At 36.2% G+C, this 15163-nt stretch overlaps 1 protein-coding gene and 1 non-coding gene across 2 annotated transcripts in view; both read left to right on the top strand.

The window, feature by feature from the left end:
- The window catches only part of LOC146133538 (ankyrin repeat domain-containing protein 17-like), a 46056-nt gene that overhangs the window by 7068 nt on the left and 23825 nt on the right, over positions 1 to 15163 (top strand). The window contains exons 6-26 of the mRNA XM_083396584.1: positions 85 to 318; positions 1715 to 1809; positions 3030 to 3267; positions 4126 to 4317; positions 5082 to 5279; positions 6101 to 6222; positions 6394 to 6510; positions 7297 to 7441; positions 9052 to 9198; positions 9721 to 9845; positions 10137 to 10232; positions 10665 to 10755; positions 10908 to 10948; positions 11136 to 11193; positions 11604 to 11644; positions 11982 to 12051; positions 12734 to 12838; positions 13364 to 13573; positions 14045 to 14187; positions 14675 to 14820; positions 15015 to 15120. Coding sequence (XP_083252710.1) covers positions 85 to 318; positions 1715 to 1809; positions 3030 to 3267; positions 4126 to 4317; positions 5082 to 5279; positions 6101 to 6222; positions 6394 to 6510; positions 7297 to 7441; positions 9052 to 9198; positions 9721 to 9845; positions 10137 to 10232; positions 10665 to 10755; positions 10908 to 10948; positions 11136 to 11193; positions 11604 to 11644; positions 11982 to 12051; positions 12734 to 12838; positions 13364 to 13573; positions 14045 to 14187; positions 14675 to 14820; positions 15015 to 15120 — 2720 coding nt within the window. The remainder of the gene's footprint in view (positions 1 to 84; positions 319 to 1714; positions 1810 to 3029; positions 3268 to 4125; positions 4318 to 5081; positions 5280 to 6100; positions 6223 to 6393; positions 6511 to 7296; positions 7442 to 9051; positions 9199 to 9720; positions 9846 to 10136; positions 10233 to 10664; positions 10756 to 10907; positions 10949 to 11135; positions 11194 to 11603; positions 11645 to 11981; positions 12052 to 12733; positions 12839 to 13363; positions 13574 to 14044; positions 14188 to 14674; positions 14821 to 15014; positions 15121 to 15163) is intronic.
- Positions 7065 to 7139, top strand: Trnaa-ggc (transfer RNA alanine (anticodon GGC)). The gene has a single exon. It is a non-coding gene; the product is annotated as a tRNA-Ala (tRNA).

Raw genomic sequence — 15163 nt, 5'->3', positions numbered from 1 at the left:
TGTATAAAACTGATAGAACCACTCAAAACATATATATTTGAAATAGTTTCAAAATTTAAAACATGCATAAATACTTTACCTCAGGTAACACCGCCCTAACCTACGCCTGCTGTGGCGGCTACGAAGACGTTGTCAAATTACTAGTGGATGCCGGCGCCGAGCTCGAGTGCCACAACGAAAACGGCCACACCCCCCTCATGGAGGCTGCCTCTGGGGGTCACGTAAGGGTCGCCAACATCCTCCTTCAGCGTGGGGCCGGGATAAACACCCACTCGAATGAATTTAAAGAGTCGGCCCTCACCCTAGCCTGCTACAAAGGTACAGCACTTTTACATCGATAGTTTTAATGATGTGTCCGCTTATATTATAAACTGAAACAAATGTTAATGCACTAAAAACAGCCTATAAGATAGTTTTTTCCAATGTTAGCACATTTGCGTAAAAAAAATTAGTGATGTGTTCTCTAATATTATTATGAACCAAAACAAATTTAGATTCGTTAAAAATTTTAATGATTTGTTCCCTTATATTATTAACTAAAACAAATGTCAGTGCGTAGAAAACTATCATGTTGTTTTTTCCAATATTAGCACTTGTTACGTTGAAAATTTTAATGATTTGTTCGCTAATATTATTATGAACTAAAACAAATGTCAATGCCTAGAATATCTACTAAAAACAGAATAACCTATAAGATCACTGTCATTCAAAGTAATAAAAAAAAGTTTGCATTTAGGTTAGGTAAAGGCATTGGGTTAGGTTAGGTAAAGACATTGGCAAAACTTAATTTAAAAACCATCCTAGGCTAAAATGAACAAACAGTGTCCGCTTTTAAAAGTTGTTCTGTGACAGTTTTTTTTTTTTTTTTTTTTATTATATCATCCAAGTGGTTTTACTGATACCGCTGTGGTAGCTTCTTAATTTTTCTGTTCACTTAAATATATATATTTATGTATGCTGTACATGTCAGAAAATCAGTTTTATTCAACCAATTGATGGACTCCTGTCCTTTACTGAGCAACATTAATTGACATGACATCCTTCCTATTTCACAGAGTATCAAGTGTATTGACAAACACTGGATGTTATGCCCTCGTGGGTTAGCACTTCCCTTTATTATATGTGGGTGAAAAAGTTTTTAGAGGACTACCACACTGTCGTGGACGGCAAACAGTGTTTTGTGTTTTGAGTGCACTTACAGTTTTAAAAATACATTACATTGTCAGTCGCGTGGTCACTACTTTGACAACATTTATTGAAAATAATACACATTTTTATTGCAAAATTATTTGGATAATGAATCTATCAATATTAGCGGTTTCATATTTAGAGAACTTTGTATTTTTTGTTTGGTCTACAGTTTTTTTCATTTCTTCTGGGTTACCTATATTACTGTTAAAAAAATAAAATGAAGAACTCCATTATTAGCACCTGCTCTTTCTCTGTAAATTACATGCTGTGATCTCTGATTAAAATATTCTAAACTAGGTTGATTAAGTAGAACTAATCTTGTCATGGCCCGATTGTCCTGTATAGTGTAATGAAAAGGTTTTTTATGAGCTTGACTTCCACTTTAACGGTTTGCTTGTAGTTTCTAGGTAAGTAAGTTGGATAAATGCAGAACTTATTTTGATTGAGCAGATAAATACAATGTTTTATGGCTGTATGTTGTTTTATGAGAATAGGATTTTTAAATATCCTATATTTACACAAGGCCACCTCCAAATGGTTCGCTTCCTACTTCAAGCTGGTGCTGACCAAGAACACAAGACCGATGAGATGCACACTGCCCTAATGGAAGCATCTATGGTAAAATTAGTCCTTGGTGTTGCCAATTTTTATTGACCTGTGCCCAATTCGTTTAAAAAAAGTTAGAATTTGCACTTTTCGTGCAAAAAGTGTCGCAAAAACCAAAACGTTTGTAAGTAGTGGCTTATAATTGTCACACAACACATACACCAAGCCTCGTAAAATGTTTTAATGGCATCAGTTTGATCCATATAAAGGGGTTAGGCCTTACAGCAAAACACTATTTTTGGCCCAGTATAACTACCCTATTTATAAACCTTTTCTCCTGTGCTTTATTAGATAAAATATTTTATTTCAGCTTTTCCTGCCTTTTCTCTTTAGCCAAAGCGTAGTAAGTACATTGCAATTTATAAAACGTCCTTTTCATCTTTACAATATGGACTGAGCATGATTGTCTCAATAAAAATCAAGATTTGTTTTATAATGTTGGATACTTAGACAAGTTAAGGCAATTTTTTACAAACTTTTACGAGATAAACACACTATTTTAATATGCTTTATACCAATATTTACGTAATTTCTGCATCACCCCAACACCAATGCTTTGACAAAATTACCTAGCTTTGAGTTAATTTTTTTGTGTAACCATGCAACACGTCATTACTCCTTCTAAATGAAAAGTTTTTCCAACTCAAACTAGAAACATTCAATGTTTTTGTGCTTTGTTCAGTTATGGAAAGAGTTCAACTGGACAATACCATTCTGACGTATTTGGCGTTTTGACATAAATTTGTAACATCATGTCTTAAAATGACTATCACCCCTAAACAGTTTTTTAGGTTGCGCCAAAGAGTAAAACACATGGTTGTCAGTAATTATTTCAGTTAGCTTAGTACCGGATTGTATTGAATGAGGCGGAAACACAAGAAATAAATGAAGTCCCAAGTCGCTTTGGGTCAAATCCATGAGTCAACACTTTTTTGAGCTTATGGGCTTGTTATGCAAGTTTATTTGCTTTTTTTAAAAATAAATTAGGACACTATAAGTTTCCATTTTATTAACCTACTTACTTTTAAAAGAAAAATTGCTACAAACACACAGTTTTAACATGGCTATACATTACAAACAACTTGCAAAGTATTTCACAAGAATTTAGTACAAGTAAATTTGAGTCGCCCCAAAATGTATTTATGTACCCTTGTTTTAGAGAACTACTTTGTACACCGCCTATCTGCATAAGTAGCCCCCCTTTATCTTAAACCATATTTGCTCATTCTCAGGACGGTCATGTTGAGGTCGCCCGCTTGCTGTTAGACTCGGGAGCTCAAGTGAATATGCCGGCCGACAGCTTTGAGTCCCCTTTGACCTTGGCGGCCTGCGGAGGTCATGTTGATCTCGCCGAGCTTCTCATCGAACGAGGCGCTGCCTTGGAGGAGGTTAACGACGAAGGTTACACCCCCCTTATGGAAGCGGCAAGAGAAGGCCACGAGGAGATGGTCGCTCTTCTGCTTGCTAAAAGTATGTTTGTCATGTGTTAGTGTAAATTTTGAACTTCAGGCTATATATTTTTCCTATTCATCTTCGCGGTGTTTCTGCATCTGAAATTTCTACCTTTTTTATAGTTTCAGATTATTAACAAAATTTATGTAGTTGCCAAAAATCGCTTTCATTAAAGTGTGACTATCTCAGTTTGGCAACCAATTCTCCGTTAGTTTATTTATGTAACAAATTTAATGCCACAACCCTAGTATTTGTTTGTTTTGTACACTAGGAACTGAAATTATACCTGTTTTGATGTAATTTGATCGTTTCAGTAATATCTACCAGATCTTATTATAGTTTGTTATCTAGTTTTGCAAAGATTAAATAACAAATTAGTAATGTATAAGTATACATTTGTGTATTTTTTTTTTTTTTTTTTTTTACAAAACCTCAGTTTTTATTGAAGAAAATCTTTTTGTAAGCTGAAAAGTCAGGATTTAATCTCCTTAAAAGGCCAAAGATTCTAACTACACAGTTGGTTTATAACACATTTTTAAGTCTTTTTATAGAATCCCGAAACTAATCTTTTAACTAAAATGTACATCTATACACACAATGTGTATTCTCTAGTCAAGCCCTTTTGGATGACTAGTCAAGATAACGGCGCCCATCAGGCAATGGTAATATGGCTGTTTCTCGCTGTGATCCCCTCTAAGTCTGTCTAGCTCAGTTGGCAAAACAACTGTCCCGGTATGATCGGAGGTCACGAGTTCAAACCTCACCACATGATAGTTGTTTTTCTAGCCTGACCTTGCTTGCACTATAATCCTGATCAGACTAACTGATGTTTGATAAGCCTTTCCAGCGACATATTTCAACATAATCCTTACAAAGGTGCCAATGTCAATGCGAAGACGGAGGAGACGCAAGAAACTGCCCTTACCCTTGCCTGCTGCGGAGGTTTCCTTGAATGTGCCGAACTGCTCGTCAGAGCTGGTGGAAACATCGAGACTGGCTGTTCCACCCCGCTCATGGAAGCGGCACAAGAGGGTCAACTAGATCTAGTCAAGTTTCTTATTCAGCAAGGTAAGGAAAAAATATTTTGAATGATGGGACATTGGGATTGTTTTTTTTTTTGGCTGCTATGACACCTGACATTCTTACCTGCATTTTAAACTATATTTACTTTTGTTTGTAATTCATTGGTCCCAAACTGATAAAACTGGGTCACTGTAAGTACTGACAATGGCCGAATAAAAGTTTAGGGTCAAATTATACTGGGGTTGAAGTTTTTGATTTAATTTACGTTTTATAAAGTTTTTACTAAACCTAAAGTCTTTTATTAGTCTTTGAATTTATTTTATCTGCATCTTTAGTTATTTGTTTAGAAAGTCAAGCTAAAATACAATTAAACAATATTTTAATTTGGTTGACCATGGCATTTATATGGCTTTGTTTTCAAATGATATTCAAAAAACGTCAAGCAATCCAGTTTTAGTTCTTAAACTCCAGAATATTTTTTCGAAAAGCTCTTTGAATTTTTTATTTTCAATTAAAGGAAACATAAATATTAATTTAGTAAAAAATATAGTACACTGATGTAATTGTTGTTTAATCAAAAATACTAAATTTTAGTTGGGATTTACATGAAAAGTTATTACCATAAATAATTTTATTTAAGGTATTTCAGCTTCATTAAGCTAGAAGAATTAACTTACTGTCCTTGTTTCTAAACTCTAGTAAAAACAAAACGGTAAAAACAACATATGCCAGTATTTTTTTTTTTTTTTTTTCTTTTGTTTTTGAAGTTCAATTGAACTTACTATATTCGTCCTATTACTTGTCTCCAGGTGCCAACGTTAACGCAACCACATCAAGTGGAGACACTGCCCTCTCGTACGCCTGTGAGCACGGACATACGGACGTGGCCGATGTCCTGCTGGCCGCCGGTGCCGACCTGGAACACGAGACTGAGGGGGGTCGCACCCCCTTGATGAAAGCTGCTAGGGCTGGACATCTCTGTACCGTGCAATTTCTCATATCTAGAGGCAAGTTTAAAAGATGTTTTATTGTAACAGAATCGTTTATAGAAAGCTTGCACGTGCTGCTTATTTGGTTGTGTTATAGCTGACATTTGTAGCACTGTTAGGTTACAAGTTTATCTCGCTATGGAATGCTTTTTGTTTAGTATTGACGTTTTACATAAATTTGTGATTTGACAGCTGAATATATGGTTCATCTCCTTGTAAAGCTTTTCTGTGTACTGTTTCTGTGAAGGTTAATTTATGATTTTTTCAAAATTTAGTATATTTTTAAGTAGAAAAAGCCTGAAACATTGTGTAGTTTTTGGCGAAATCAATTTTATGAACAATTGAATCCGGCAGTCTATTTTCTTTCAAGCTGTAATAAAAATTGTTGATCACCATATGCACCGGCCGTTTTTAAAAAAAAGTTATGCATTATTTATGGAGCTGTTAATGTAAAACATGGTTCAAGGGGTTTTATGCACTATGGAGGTAACGGTAATTACTGAAAATCCCTACTCAGATGCTGCATTTTAAGTGCAGTCACCTCTAAAAGTAATCAATTTAAATTTATAAGGAAATACAAACCTAAAAAGGTTGAGTAGATAGATTGACATCATCTTGATTGAGACGTTTCCATACGAACTTGTATCATCTTCAGTTAATTTTAATTTATCAAGCTACATACAGATCCGTGCATACTGCATACTGTACCTAATTTATTTAAAAATGTTGACAAAAAGGTAGTTGTTAGCAACTCAAACAAACCTTGTAAGAATTTTTTTTGGTAGATTTGTTAATTTGTTTTGTTTCTTTAAGTCTAAATACTGTATTCTCGCTTGCAGGTGCTGATGTTAACCGAACTACTAAGAACAACGAACACAGCGTGTTGTCTCTGGCTTGTGTCTGTGGCCATGTCTCAGTGGTTGAACTGCTTCTATGTCAAGGAGCAGACCCGACACTTAAGGTTTGTCAGATGCAATAAATGTCCTTGGCTGGAATTGTTTATTGTTGGTCGAATTTTTGACTGTGTATGAGTACAGTTTAAAACAGTATGTAAGCAGCTACCCTCGAACTGTGTGAAAAATATGTTGATGCTCATTGATCAGTAAACTAAACATGTATTAATTCCATGCAGTTAAAAGACGGTTCCACAATGTTGCTTGAATCGTCCAAAGGAGGCCACACGTCTATCGTTCAACTTCTACTGGACTTTCCCCATAACTTCATGTCACTGCCACCAGAAACATCACAGGTACCTGTAAGAATTTCTAGATTAAGAAGCATAAAAATATTATCGCATCTTGGTGACAACTATACCAGACCCTATGAATGAATTAATGTTTTAAACGGTGTTATATATTTTATGCTTGAAGCATTTTACTAATTTAATTTTTTTAAGAATTTGTAAGTATGTTAAAAAGCATTTACCCTGGTAAAATTTTGTTTGATCTTGTGAAATACTGTGCAATAAAAAAAAACACCATTCATGTACATTGTACAATCAGTATATTTCCACACTTTATTTCTCAAATAAACTCTTGTATTCCTAAGTAGTTAAAAACATTTCAATGAAACATTCACACATATGTGTTTTAATAACTGAGATCTAGCCCTTCGAAGCTGCTTTTTGACCAACGACTACGGCTTAGTATAATTAGTACACCGAAAGCCAACGCAGACTCATCGAATCTGTTGATCTATGATGCAAGCAGAGCAGACTAGAAAAACAATAAGCCTGAGGTTTCTTGTACTAACAGATTGAGCAAGCATTGTCGCATGGTAGTTTCTCGACTCGTTCCCTTCTGAGCCTGCATAGCTCAGTTGGTAGAGCGACGGTCCCGGCTTGACCGGAGGTCGTGAGTTCGAACCTCACTGCAGGCTAGTTGTTTTTCTAGTCTGCTCTGCTTGCATCATAGATCCACAGATTCGGTGAGTCTGCAATGGCTTTCGGTGTACTAGTTGAAAACATCGCCTAAAATATGATTGATCATTGCAACCGACTTGAAGTGTACGTTGCTATAACTCTGTGACGTCATAGGTTGCGTCACCCACCCCGGAGCAGATCACCCCGCGTGTTCCAACCGAGTCCCTGCCAATGGTGGTGGCCCCCCAGGAACCCGACCAGGCCCCACAAATACCCTTTACCATATCCGACGTTGTGGATGGCAATGAGGAAGCTACAAGTAAGAGAGTAAACTGCATGTTCAACTTCTTATAAGCGTTTTTTTTAGCAAAACCAACATATAATTTGAAGGCCAAGCATATTTGCCTTTGGAACCAATTTGTCGAAATGTTATTTTGTCAATTTATTGGGTTTTATTAACACCATAGAGACCGAACGTGGGTGTGCAGAGCGTTTTTAGACGCCCTGAATTTTTAACAGCGCGTCATAACTCTCTGGATTTGGCCAAGTTACACGCGCAGTTAATGTGCAAAATTTGTTCCTGTGTTTTTTTCGATTTAATGTTGCATTTAGCCCATTTCCGAGAAAAATTTTTTAGCCTTAAGGCGCTGTAAAAAAGTTACACTATGCTTAATGGTTTGTTTCTGTCATAATGCGCAACAGCACAAAAGCTGTTATCTAAGAACTGTCACATTATTTATTATCACGTGATTGACAATCATTTTTGCACTGGTTAAAAAAAAGGCCCCGGATTTTTAAAAGTTGGGCGCTTATGTACCATACATGTATTTTACTATATCAAACCTTAAATTTGACTTGTGTTTTGAAGTTTAAGTGTCTTATCACAATATCAATATCACTATCACGTACATGTGTTTTGATATATCAAACCTTAAATTTAACTTGTTTGAAGTTAAATCAACAATCAGCCAACAAAATTAAATTGAGAGATGTCTATCTTGTAGGAGCAGTATGAAAAAAGCAGTCCTGAAACAGTTTGTTCACTAGCCTATTCATCAGCACTTTACTCTTGTTTACATTTACTATCAATTAGATCGGGAAATTCCTGTTTAGGTTAAAGGCGCCTGACCGTCATAGTGATGTGCCATTATAATGTTGTGGCAAATCTGCGCTGTCACCACTTTTAAATCTACGTCAGTAGGTGTATTGAACGTAGTCCACAGTCCAGCGAATGACCGCTTTATTATGGCAACTGAGTTTATCATGTTGCAAAATTGTACTTTGAATATTTGTTTATCTAGAAATCCTATTTTATTTAATTAAACAACTTTAAGACACTGTCAGTGTACAACATTCTGGTGTTTATAATAGGTGGGCCTTTTATGGCTTTTATGGGTAATGTGTTTTTCTAAAGCTACAGATTTTTTTTAACACATTAAACAAATTATTTTTCAATGTTACCACAATTTTGGCCAGTTTTTTTTTTTATTTATACCCTAACAATTTTACAGCTATTTCAATACATAGAAATGGATTACAACTGCCATGCTATTGACAGTTTTTGTTTATTCATGTATATTGAAAGATTTTTTTAGTTGTAGCAGTGTTTAACAAAAAATAAACATAACATGCTTAATTGCATATCTTATTTTAGGTGAAACTTAACTTTGAGCTGTACAGTATTCTACCCCGATTGTTGTTACTTTTTGTAACTGTATTGCTGATACATGTGAACCCAGAAAGTAATCATAAAATGTATTTTTTGGGTAGGGAGAGATCAATTGTCAAGCAGTTCTTAAAAAGGTAGCGTTATTTGGCACTGTAAGATGGGCTATAATGGTACAAACGGTGCGGTGGGCTACCCAACACTGGCATAAAATTGACAACTAATTGTATATTATTATCCGCTTATAATGTACTTCCAAACAGCAGCCCTTGTCGGTCACCTGATTCGCGAACGACGTCTACTGTCGCAAGCCTCCGAAGAACTGCTCCCTGATACTGAACTGGCCGTCGACAAAGATGTCGCCTTCACCGTCGAAAAGTTTCTGCAATCCATGGCGTCCGACGCAGCTGGTCTGTTCATTAATATTTTCTCGTGTTTTTAGCCTGGTTTTTAGTCAAAATTGGCATACTTATTCAAGGTTTTCTTTTTTTGGTTAGTTTACTGTTTAAAAAAAACGTAATAGTATTTTCAATTTGGTTGTGTCAAATGTAAAAAAATACGCTAAAACTTCGAATATAGCCATCATTAATGTTTACTGATTGCAGTAAATTTGAATTTACCCGACTTTATGGTTTACTTTTTCTGATATGTGTACTGTTTAGAAAAAAACGTGATAGTATTTTTATTTTTTTGTGTTTAATGTAAAAAATACGCTAAAACTTCCAATATAGCCGTTTCTAATGTTTAATGATTTGCAATAAATTTAAATTAACCCGAGATGTAATTTAAAGCAAGGCAGTCCTGATGCTGATATATGAATGGTGGTGTTTTTTGCACAATTGATTTTGCGGACACTGTTTAAGTGGCAGATTTCTTTGCATTCCCATAGGTTTTATACGAAGTTATATAACAAGCTGGTTTGTTACTTGCAGCCGGCAAAGCTCGTACTGCCGAGTCGATTGTTGAAGAAGCCCAAGGCAAGTTGACTGAATTGGAACAGCGCATCAAGGAAGCCATCGAGAAAAATGCCCAACTCAAAAACATTGAAATGATGCAGGTATAAAAAGTTATCTGTACTCTTAAAATGTATGTAAATTGCAAACTGACTTCGTGCAGTAAATTTCTATATTCTGTCCTTAATTTTCCGGGTCCTTTACTTTAGTAAGGCTATTAACGAACTCAAATTGGCACAATTAGGATTTTTCATGCAAATAAGTTAAGGCTAGAAAAAGTTAGCCTGCGGTGGGGTTCGAATTTACGACCTCGTACATATCGGGGTTTTGCCCTTTCCAAGTTAAACTTTCTCTTGTTGGTTGAATTTTACACGTTTATCAATGTTTTGTTGCAGACCGATCAGTTGACAAAGGAAAAGGTTGAAGAACTCTACAAAACCAGGGAAGAACAAATTCACAAAAAGCAAAAGATATTAGAAGAACTCCAAAAGGTTGGAATCACCTCAAAATCCGTTAGTAGCTATGGATGTCGTCTAACGTAGTGCTTGCCAACTTTTTTCAGTTTACGACCCACTTTGAATGCAAGTTTTATTGTGCGACCGGCGTTACATAAAACCTGCATCATTACTACTGGCGTACGTACTGAAATAGTTGCGACAAAAGACATCTAATTGTTACGTATTTGTTACACTGTTGCATAGATGTTACGTAATGATAATTCAATAGTTTCCCGATCTAATAGAAAACTGTGACATTTAGAAATGCTTTGCCACTCAGGCTGTAATAGCTTCGCGACCCACTGGTTGGGAAGCACTGCTCTAACATACTGGCCTGAAGTCGCGGAATAGATAACTTAAAATTTCCTTACCAGGAATGAATAGTTTGTACACTTGTAAACGTTTTTTACCTTAACCCATTTTTAGGTTGAACGTGAACTTCAACTCAAAACACAACAGCAATTAAAACAACACTATCTGGATATGAAGCAAGCCGAAGCCAACACCCCACAAAGAGGTATTGCTTTTTTCGTTGTTATTACCTAAAACCAGTAAATACCGGATTGTTCGTTATTCAAGGTTTAAATTTGGTGCACATGATTACTATTCTTAGAACATTACCAGGCACTAGCTTGAATAAATTTGCAATTTAATTAATTTGCATTTTAGGCAAACCAGACGGAGAGGATAATGAAAGCATTCAATCACTGGTAAGACATATTTAATTTTATTTACTAATAAATAGCATGACCAAATTTTTCTTCACAAAAGTTCGTCTGCACTAAAAAGTTACTAGGCTGGCAACCAGCTGGGTGTAGTACACCTTGGTATTGGTTATTGCGCAAGCCAATGCGTTTTTCCATATCCATCATTGAAAACATGGTTTGTTTTATCCAGGAAAATGTGCCAATGCTATCGCCCCCTGAAATTCCCAAATCGCCAAAAGAAGCAAAAGGTAAACTATGCTTTTGACAGTTGCCTATTATATAACTATTCATTAACTATACAGTCTAAAGCAGTGGTTCTCAAACTTTTTTGACTTGTCGTAAACTTAAAACATCTCCAATATTTCGCGGCGCATTTTTAACATAAATATAGTAAATTTAAATTTGTCATTACCACGCGACAAACGATTGTAAATATTTGAATAGTATTGATTTGTTTTAGTTTTGCGTATTCAAGTCTCAAATGCTTTGGTGTATGCCTATTTGTAATACAACTAAGCTATTTTCAAAAATTAAGAAAGAAATTTCACGGCACAGGCACACGGTTTTGTCATTTTGCAATGTAAATTTATAAGAAAAACTTTGCCTGGTAAAAAATAACTAATAAAGTTCCTTTGTTATTAATATTTTTTTTTTTCAGTTTACCCTCACCTTTCTCAGAACCAACCGCCCCAAGTCCAGGTAAGAAAAACTATTTTTTATAGCAACAAGAACACTTAATACGTCTCACCACAACATTCAACCATTATGCTCCAAAACCAATACGTAATAAAAATATCAAAGCCCATACAGGGGTAAAAAGCATTTTGAACTTTTTTGATTAACTCTTTTATTCATTTTCAATTAGGCAAGTAGGCACTGATTATAAATGTAATTTATATTATACTATATATACTGCAAGGCAGACGGCAGAAAGAAGGAAATAGGTAGAAATGCACTATCCTAACCGGGGTGTGCGAAAATAACATAGTTTTGCATAAATGTTTGATTCAATCCCGGCCACTTTTATTCTTTACAGGTTTCCGATCCGGCTCTTTTGGCTCAGAACGCGCAGAAATACGCCCAACCGCTGCAGAAGCTCAACAACGGTGAGCAACCTTTAAATGCGAGGCGCATACATTCTCTCCCGTGTGGTTTAGATTGTGAAATATTCATGTGCCACTGCCGTGTATGTCGCCTATAAATATTGAACCTGGCCGAAAACTAAACCCGCGTCTATTATGGCGTTTGATGTCTTGGTTATTTAGTCGGTTAGATCTTTTGTTTTGTTTCGCCGTATGACATAAAATTGATTGCCGTATATCCTTGGACATTGACCTTTACATACTTTAATTAAGGTTGAAAAAGGAATAAGTTCAGTACCCCAATTTTTCTGCTCTAACTCGATATTTGTTTTGTTTCTATAAAAAGACGTTATTAGTTAAATGATATCTGTTCAACATCTAGTATTAATTTTGAATGAATCCGGGTATTAATAATATTTTTTAAAACAAAACGAAGTGCGTGTAAAGAATAGGTCCATGAACAGTAACTCTACAGGCCTACAACTTACATACGTTCGTTATTTCTGCTGAAACTCCGTGACTTTTAAGATAAAAGAAAGTCGCGCCTATATAATCACTCTTATGCCATCATATAGGTCTTAAATCGTGAATTAAGACAAACTTGTCCAACCGGCCATTTGCGTGGTTTAGCTAGCACGGCGTGCAGTCGAAATAAACGCACATGACAATACCTCGCTTGATGCTTACAGTTTTTATGTTATCTTAGGCTCCTCTGGGTCGTTACCCCAAGCTGTAAAGGAGAGTGATGAATCGTACTGCCAGTGCGTCCACCATCCCTGTGCCCAGCTATCCCATCCCGCCCAAACCGAGGGTAAGACAAATTTACAGATCTTTTTTTTTTTTTCGAAAAGCTACCTTATGAGGTTTTTATCCACAACCTTAAAAATCTTTGAACCGTTTTTTAACAAGGCAAAAAAGTATCTACTTTTTAGTGCAAGTTGTGCATTTCTCTTCAATTTGTAAAAATATTGCAAAATAAACAAATTAAATTACTATATACTAGAATACTTCACAGATTTTTTTCTTCTTTTGCGTGGGCGAAGCTTCTTATTTGTGATTTTAACTTTTTTCAATTTTTGTAATATGTTTTTTTTTACACCAATAATAGAAATTTACCCGAGAAAATGTTTTTGTAGTTACAATTGCATTTTTGTAACTTGAAACATCCAGGGAATTATTGGATTCTATATTGGCTTCCGAGGATTGAATATATGTTAAAGCAGGGCTGCGGAGTCGGTTTATTTTGCTGGAGTCAAACTCGGGACTCGAATTAAATATTGTTATTCAATCCTAACCTTACCCACCGAAAACAACACAAAAACCTTAAAACTTTCAGCCGAGCAACAGCTCGAAATGCAGCAGGGTTATCCGGCCCCAGGCTTCAACCAGCCCGCCTCAATGGTCCCCTACCCCCACCTGGACATCGACGGCTTCACCGAAAGCAACCACGACACCCCCCTTACCCTTGCGTGCGCTGGGGGGCACGAGGACCTCGTTCAGCTGCTTATCAGTAGAGGAGCTAACATCGAACATAGAGACAAGAAAGGTAGGAGAAAGTGACAGGTTGTGATGGGTTTGTTTGTTTGAGTTTACGGGAGTGCGACAAGGATGCTTTTAGGAATTTGGCGTTTTGCAATTGTCGTTGTCGCCATTTGGCCAAGTATAGGGTAGAAGTTACATTTGTATACTTTTTTGAGAAAATTACACCGTTCACATCAAACAATTAAACAAAATTAACAGATCGTTTAAGGTTTTTTAGTCACCAATCTTTTTTCATAAAGGGCTAGATAACTGTAAGGCGGAAGCCGGATATAAATTTTGGATTTTTTTTCGAACTTTTAAAGATAAACTTGTCGTGCCTCTTTACCTATGGCAAGATAAGACAAAAATCCAAATATCCAACAACATAATTTTAACCCGGCCAGACAACCGTTTGAATTTTTTGCAGATATATTGTGATTAGGAAATTAAAGTTTTGTTTGGTTGGTATTGAAACAGTTGTGCAACTCACTTTTAGGTTTCACCCCGCTGATTCTTGCGGCCACAGCTGGTCATGTTGGGGTTGTTTCGATCCTTCTCGAAGCCAGCGCCGACATCGAAGCCCAGTCTGAGCGGACAAAAGACACACCTCTGTCTCTGGCTTGCTCAGGTGGTCGACTGGTAAGTTGGCAATGATTTTTTAAGAAGTAAAATGTGTTTATTGGCATTTTTGTGGAATCTGAAAGCTTTCCACTCGAATTTTTTTTTATTGACATAATAAAAGTCGGCATTTTTTAACATGTGAAATCTAGAGGATTGTTGGATCTTAGAAAGACTTCCGAGGGTTGGATAAATATATTCAAGCAATCGACACCTTGGTTATTGTTTTTTTTTTTAGATTTATTTGAACGGTCAAACCGTAGTAAAAAAGGATAGAAATTCGCGCGAAATTTTTTTTTTGTATTTACATAATAAAAGTCTGCATTTTTGTAACATGTAACACCCAGAGCATTGTTGGATCTTAGATTGGCTTCCAAGGGTTGGATATATATTCACGAAACAACAAACGTCTGCAATGATTTTAGTTTTATTCCTGCAAATTCTGGACTACTGTTCCGAATGCCCCGGCAGGGTGCCTGAAAAATACGTTTTTTGAATTGATTTGCAGGAGGTAGTTGAATTGTTGCTTGATCGTGGCGCCAACAAAGAACATCGAAATGTCTCCGACTACACTCCGTTGTCACTTGCCGCGTCAGGCGGATACGTCAACATCATAAAGTTGCTGCTCAACCACGGAGCCGAGATAAACTCAAGGTAACAGGGATTACATTTTTTCTTCTTCTTTATTTTAGAGTTTATAATTTTCGTTTTTTTTTCTGAGATTACTCTTTTCGTCTTTTTCTTCAGAAATTACTTTTTTTTTGTCTTTTTTCCAGAGATTACATTTTCGTATTTTTTCGTTGGTATACAGTAGCTAACCGTCTATCGTTTTTCCACTTTCCTTGCAGAACTGGCAGCAAGCTGGGAATTTCTCCGCTCATGTTAGCTGCCATGAATGGTCACACGCAGGCTGTACAGCTCTTGCTCGATATGGGAGCAGACATCAACGCCCAGGTAAATCATGACGTGTTTAATGATATGCAAAATATCTTTGCGA

Source organism: Ascidiella aspersa, chromosome 9 (genome assembly GCF_963924565.1).
Source record: "Ascidiella aspersa chromosome 9, kaAscAspe10.2, whole genome shotgun sequence".
NCBI classification, from domain to species: Eukaryota; Metazoa; Chordata; class Ascidiacea; order Phlebobranchia; family Ascidiidae; genus Ascidiella; species Ascidiella aspersa.
Note: the sequence above shows the minus strand (reverse complement) of the source record. Positions and strands in the feature narration are given on the sequence as shown.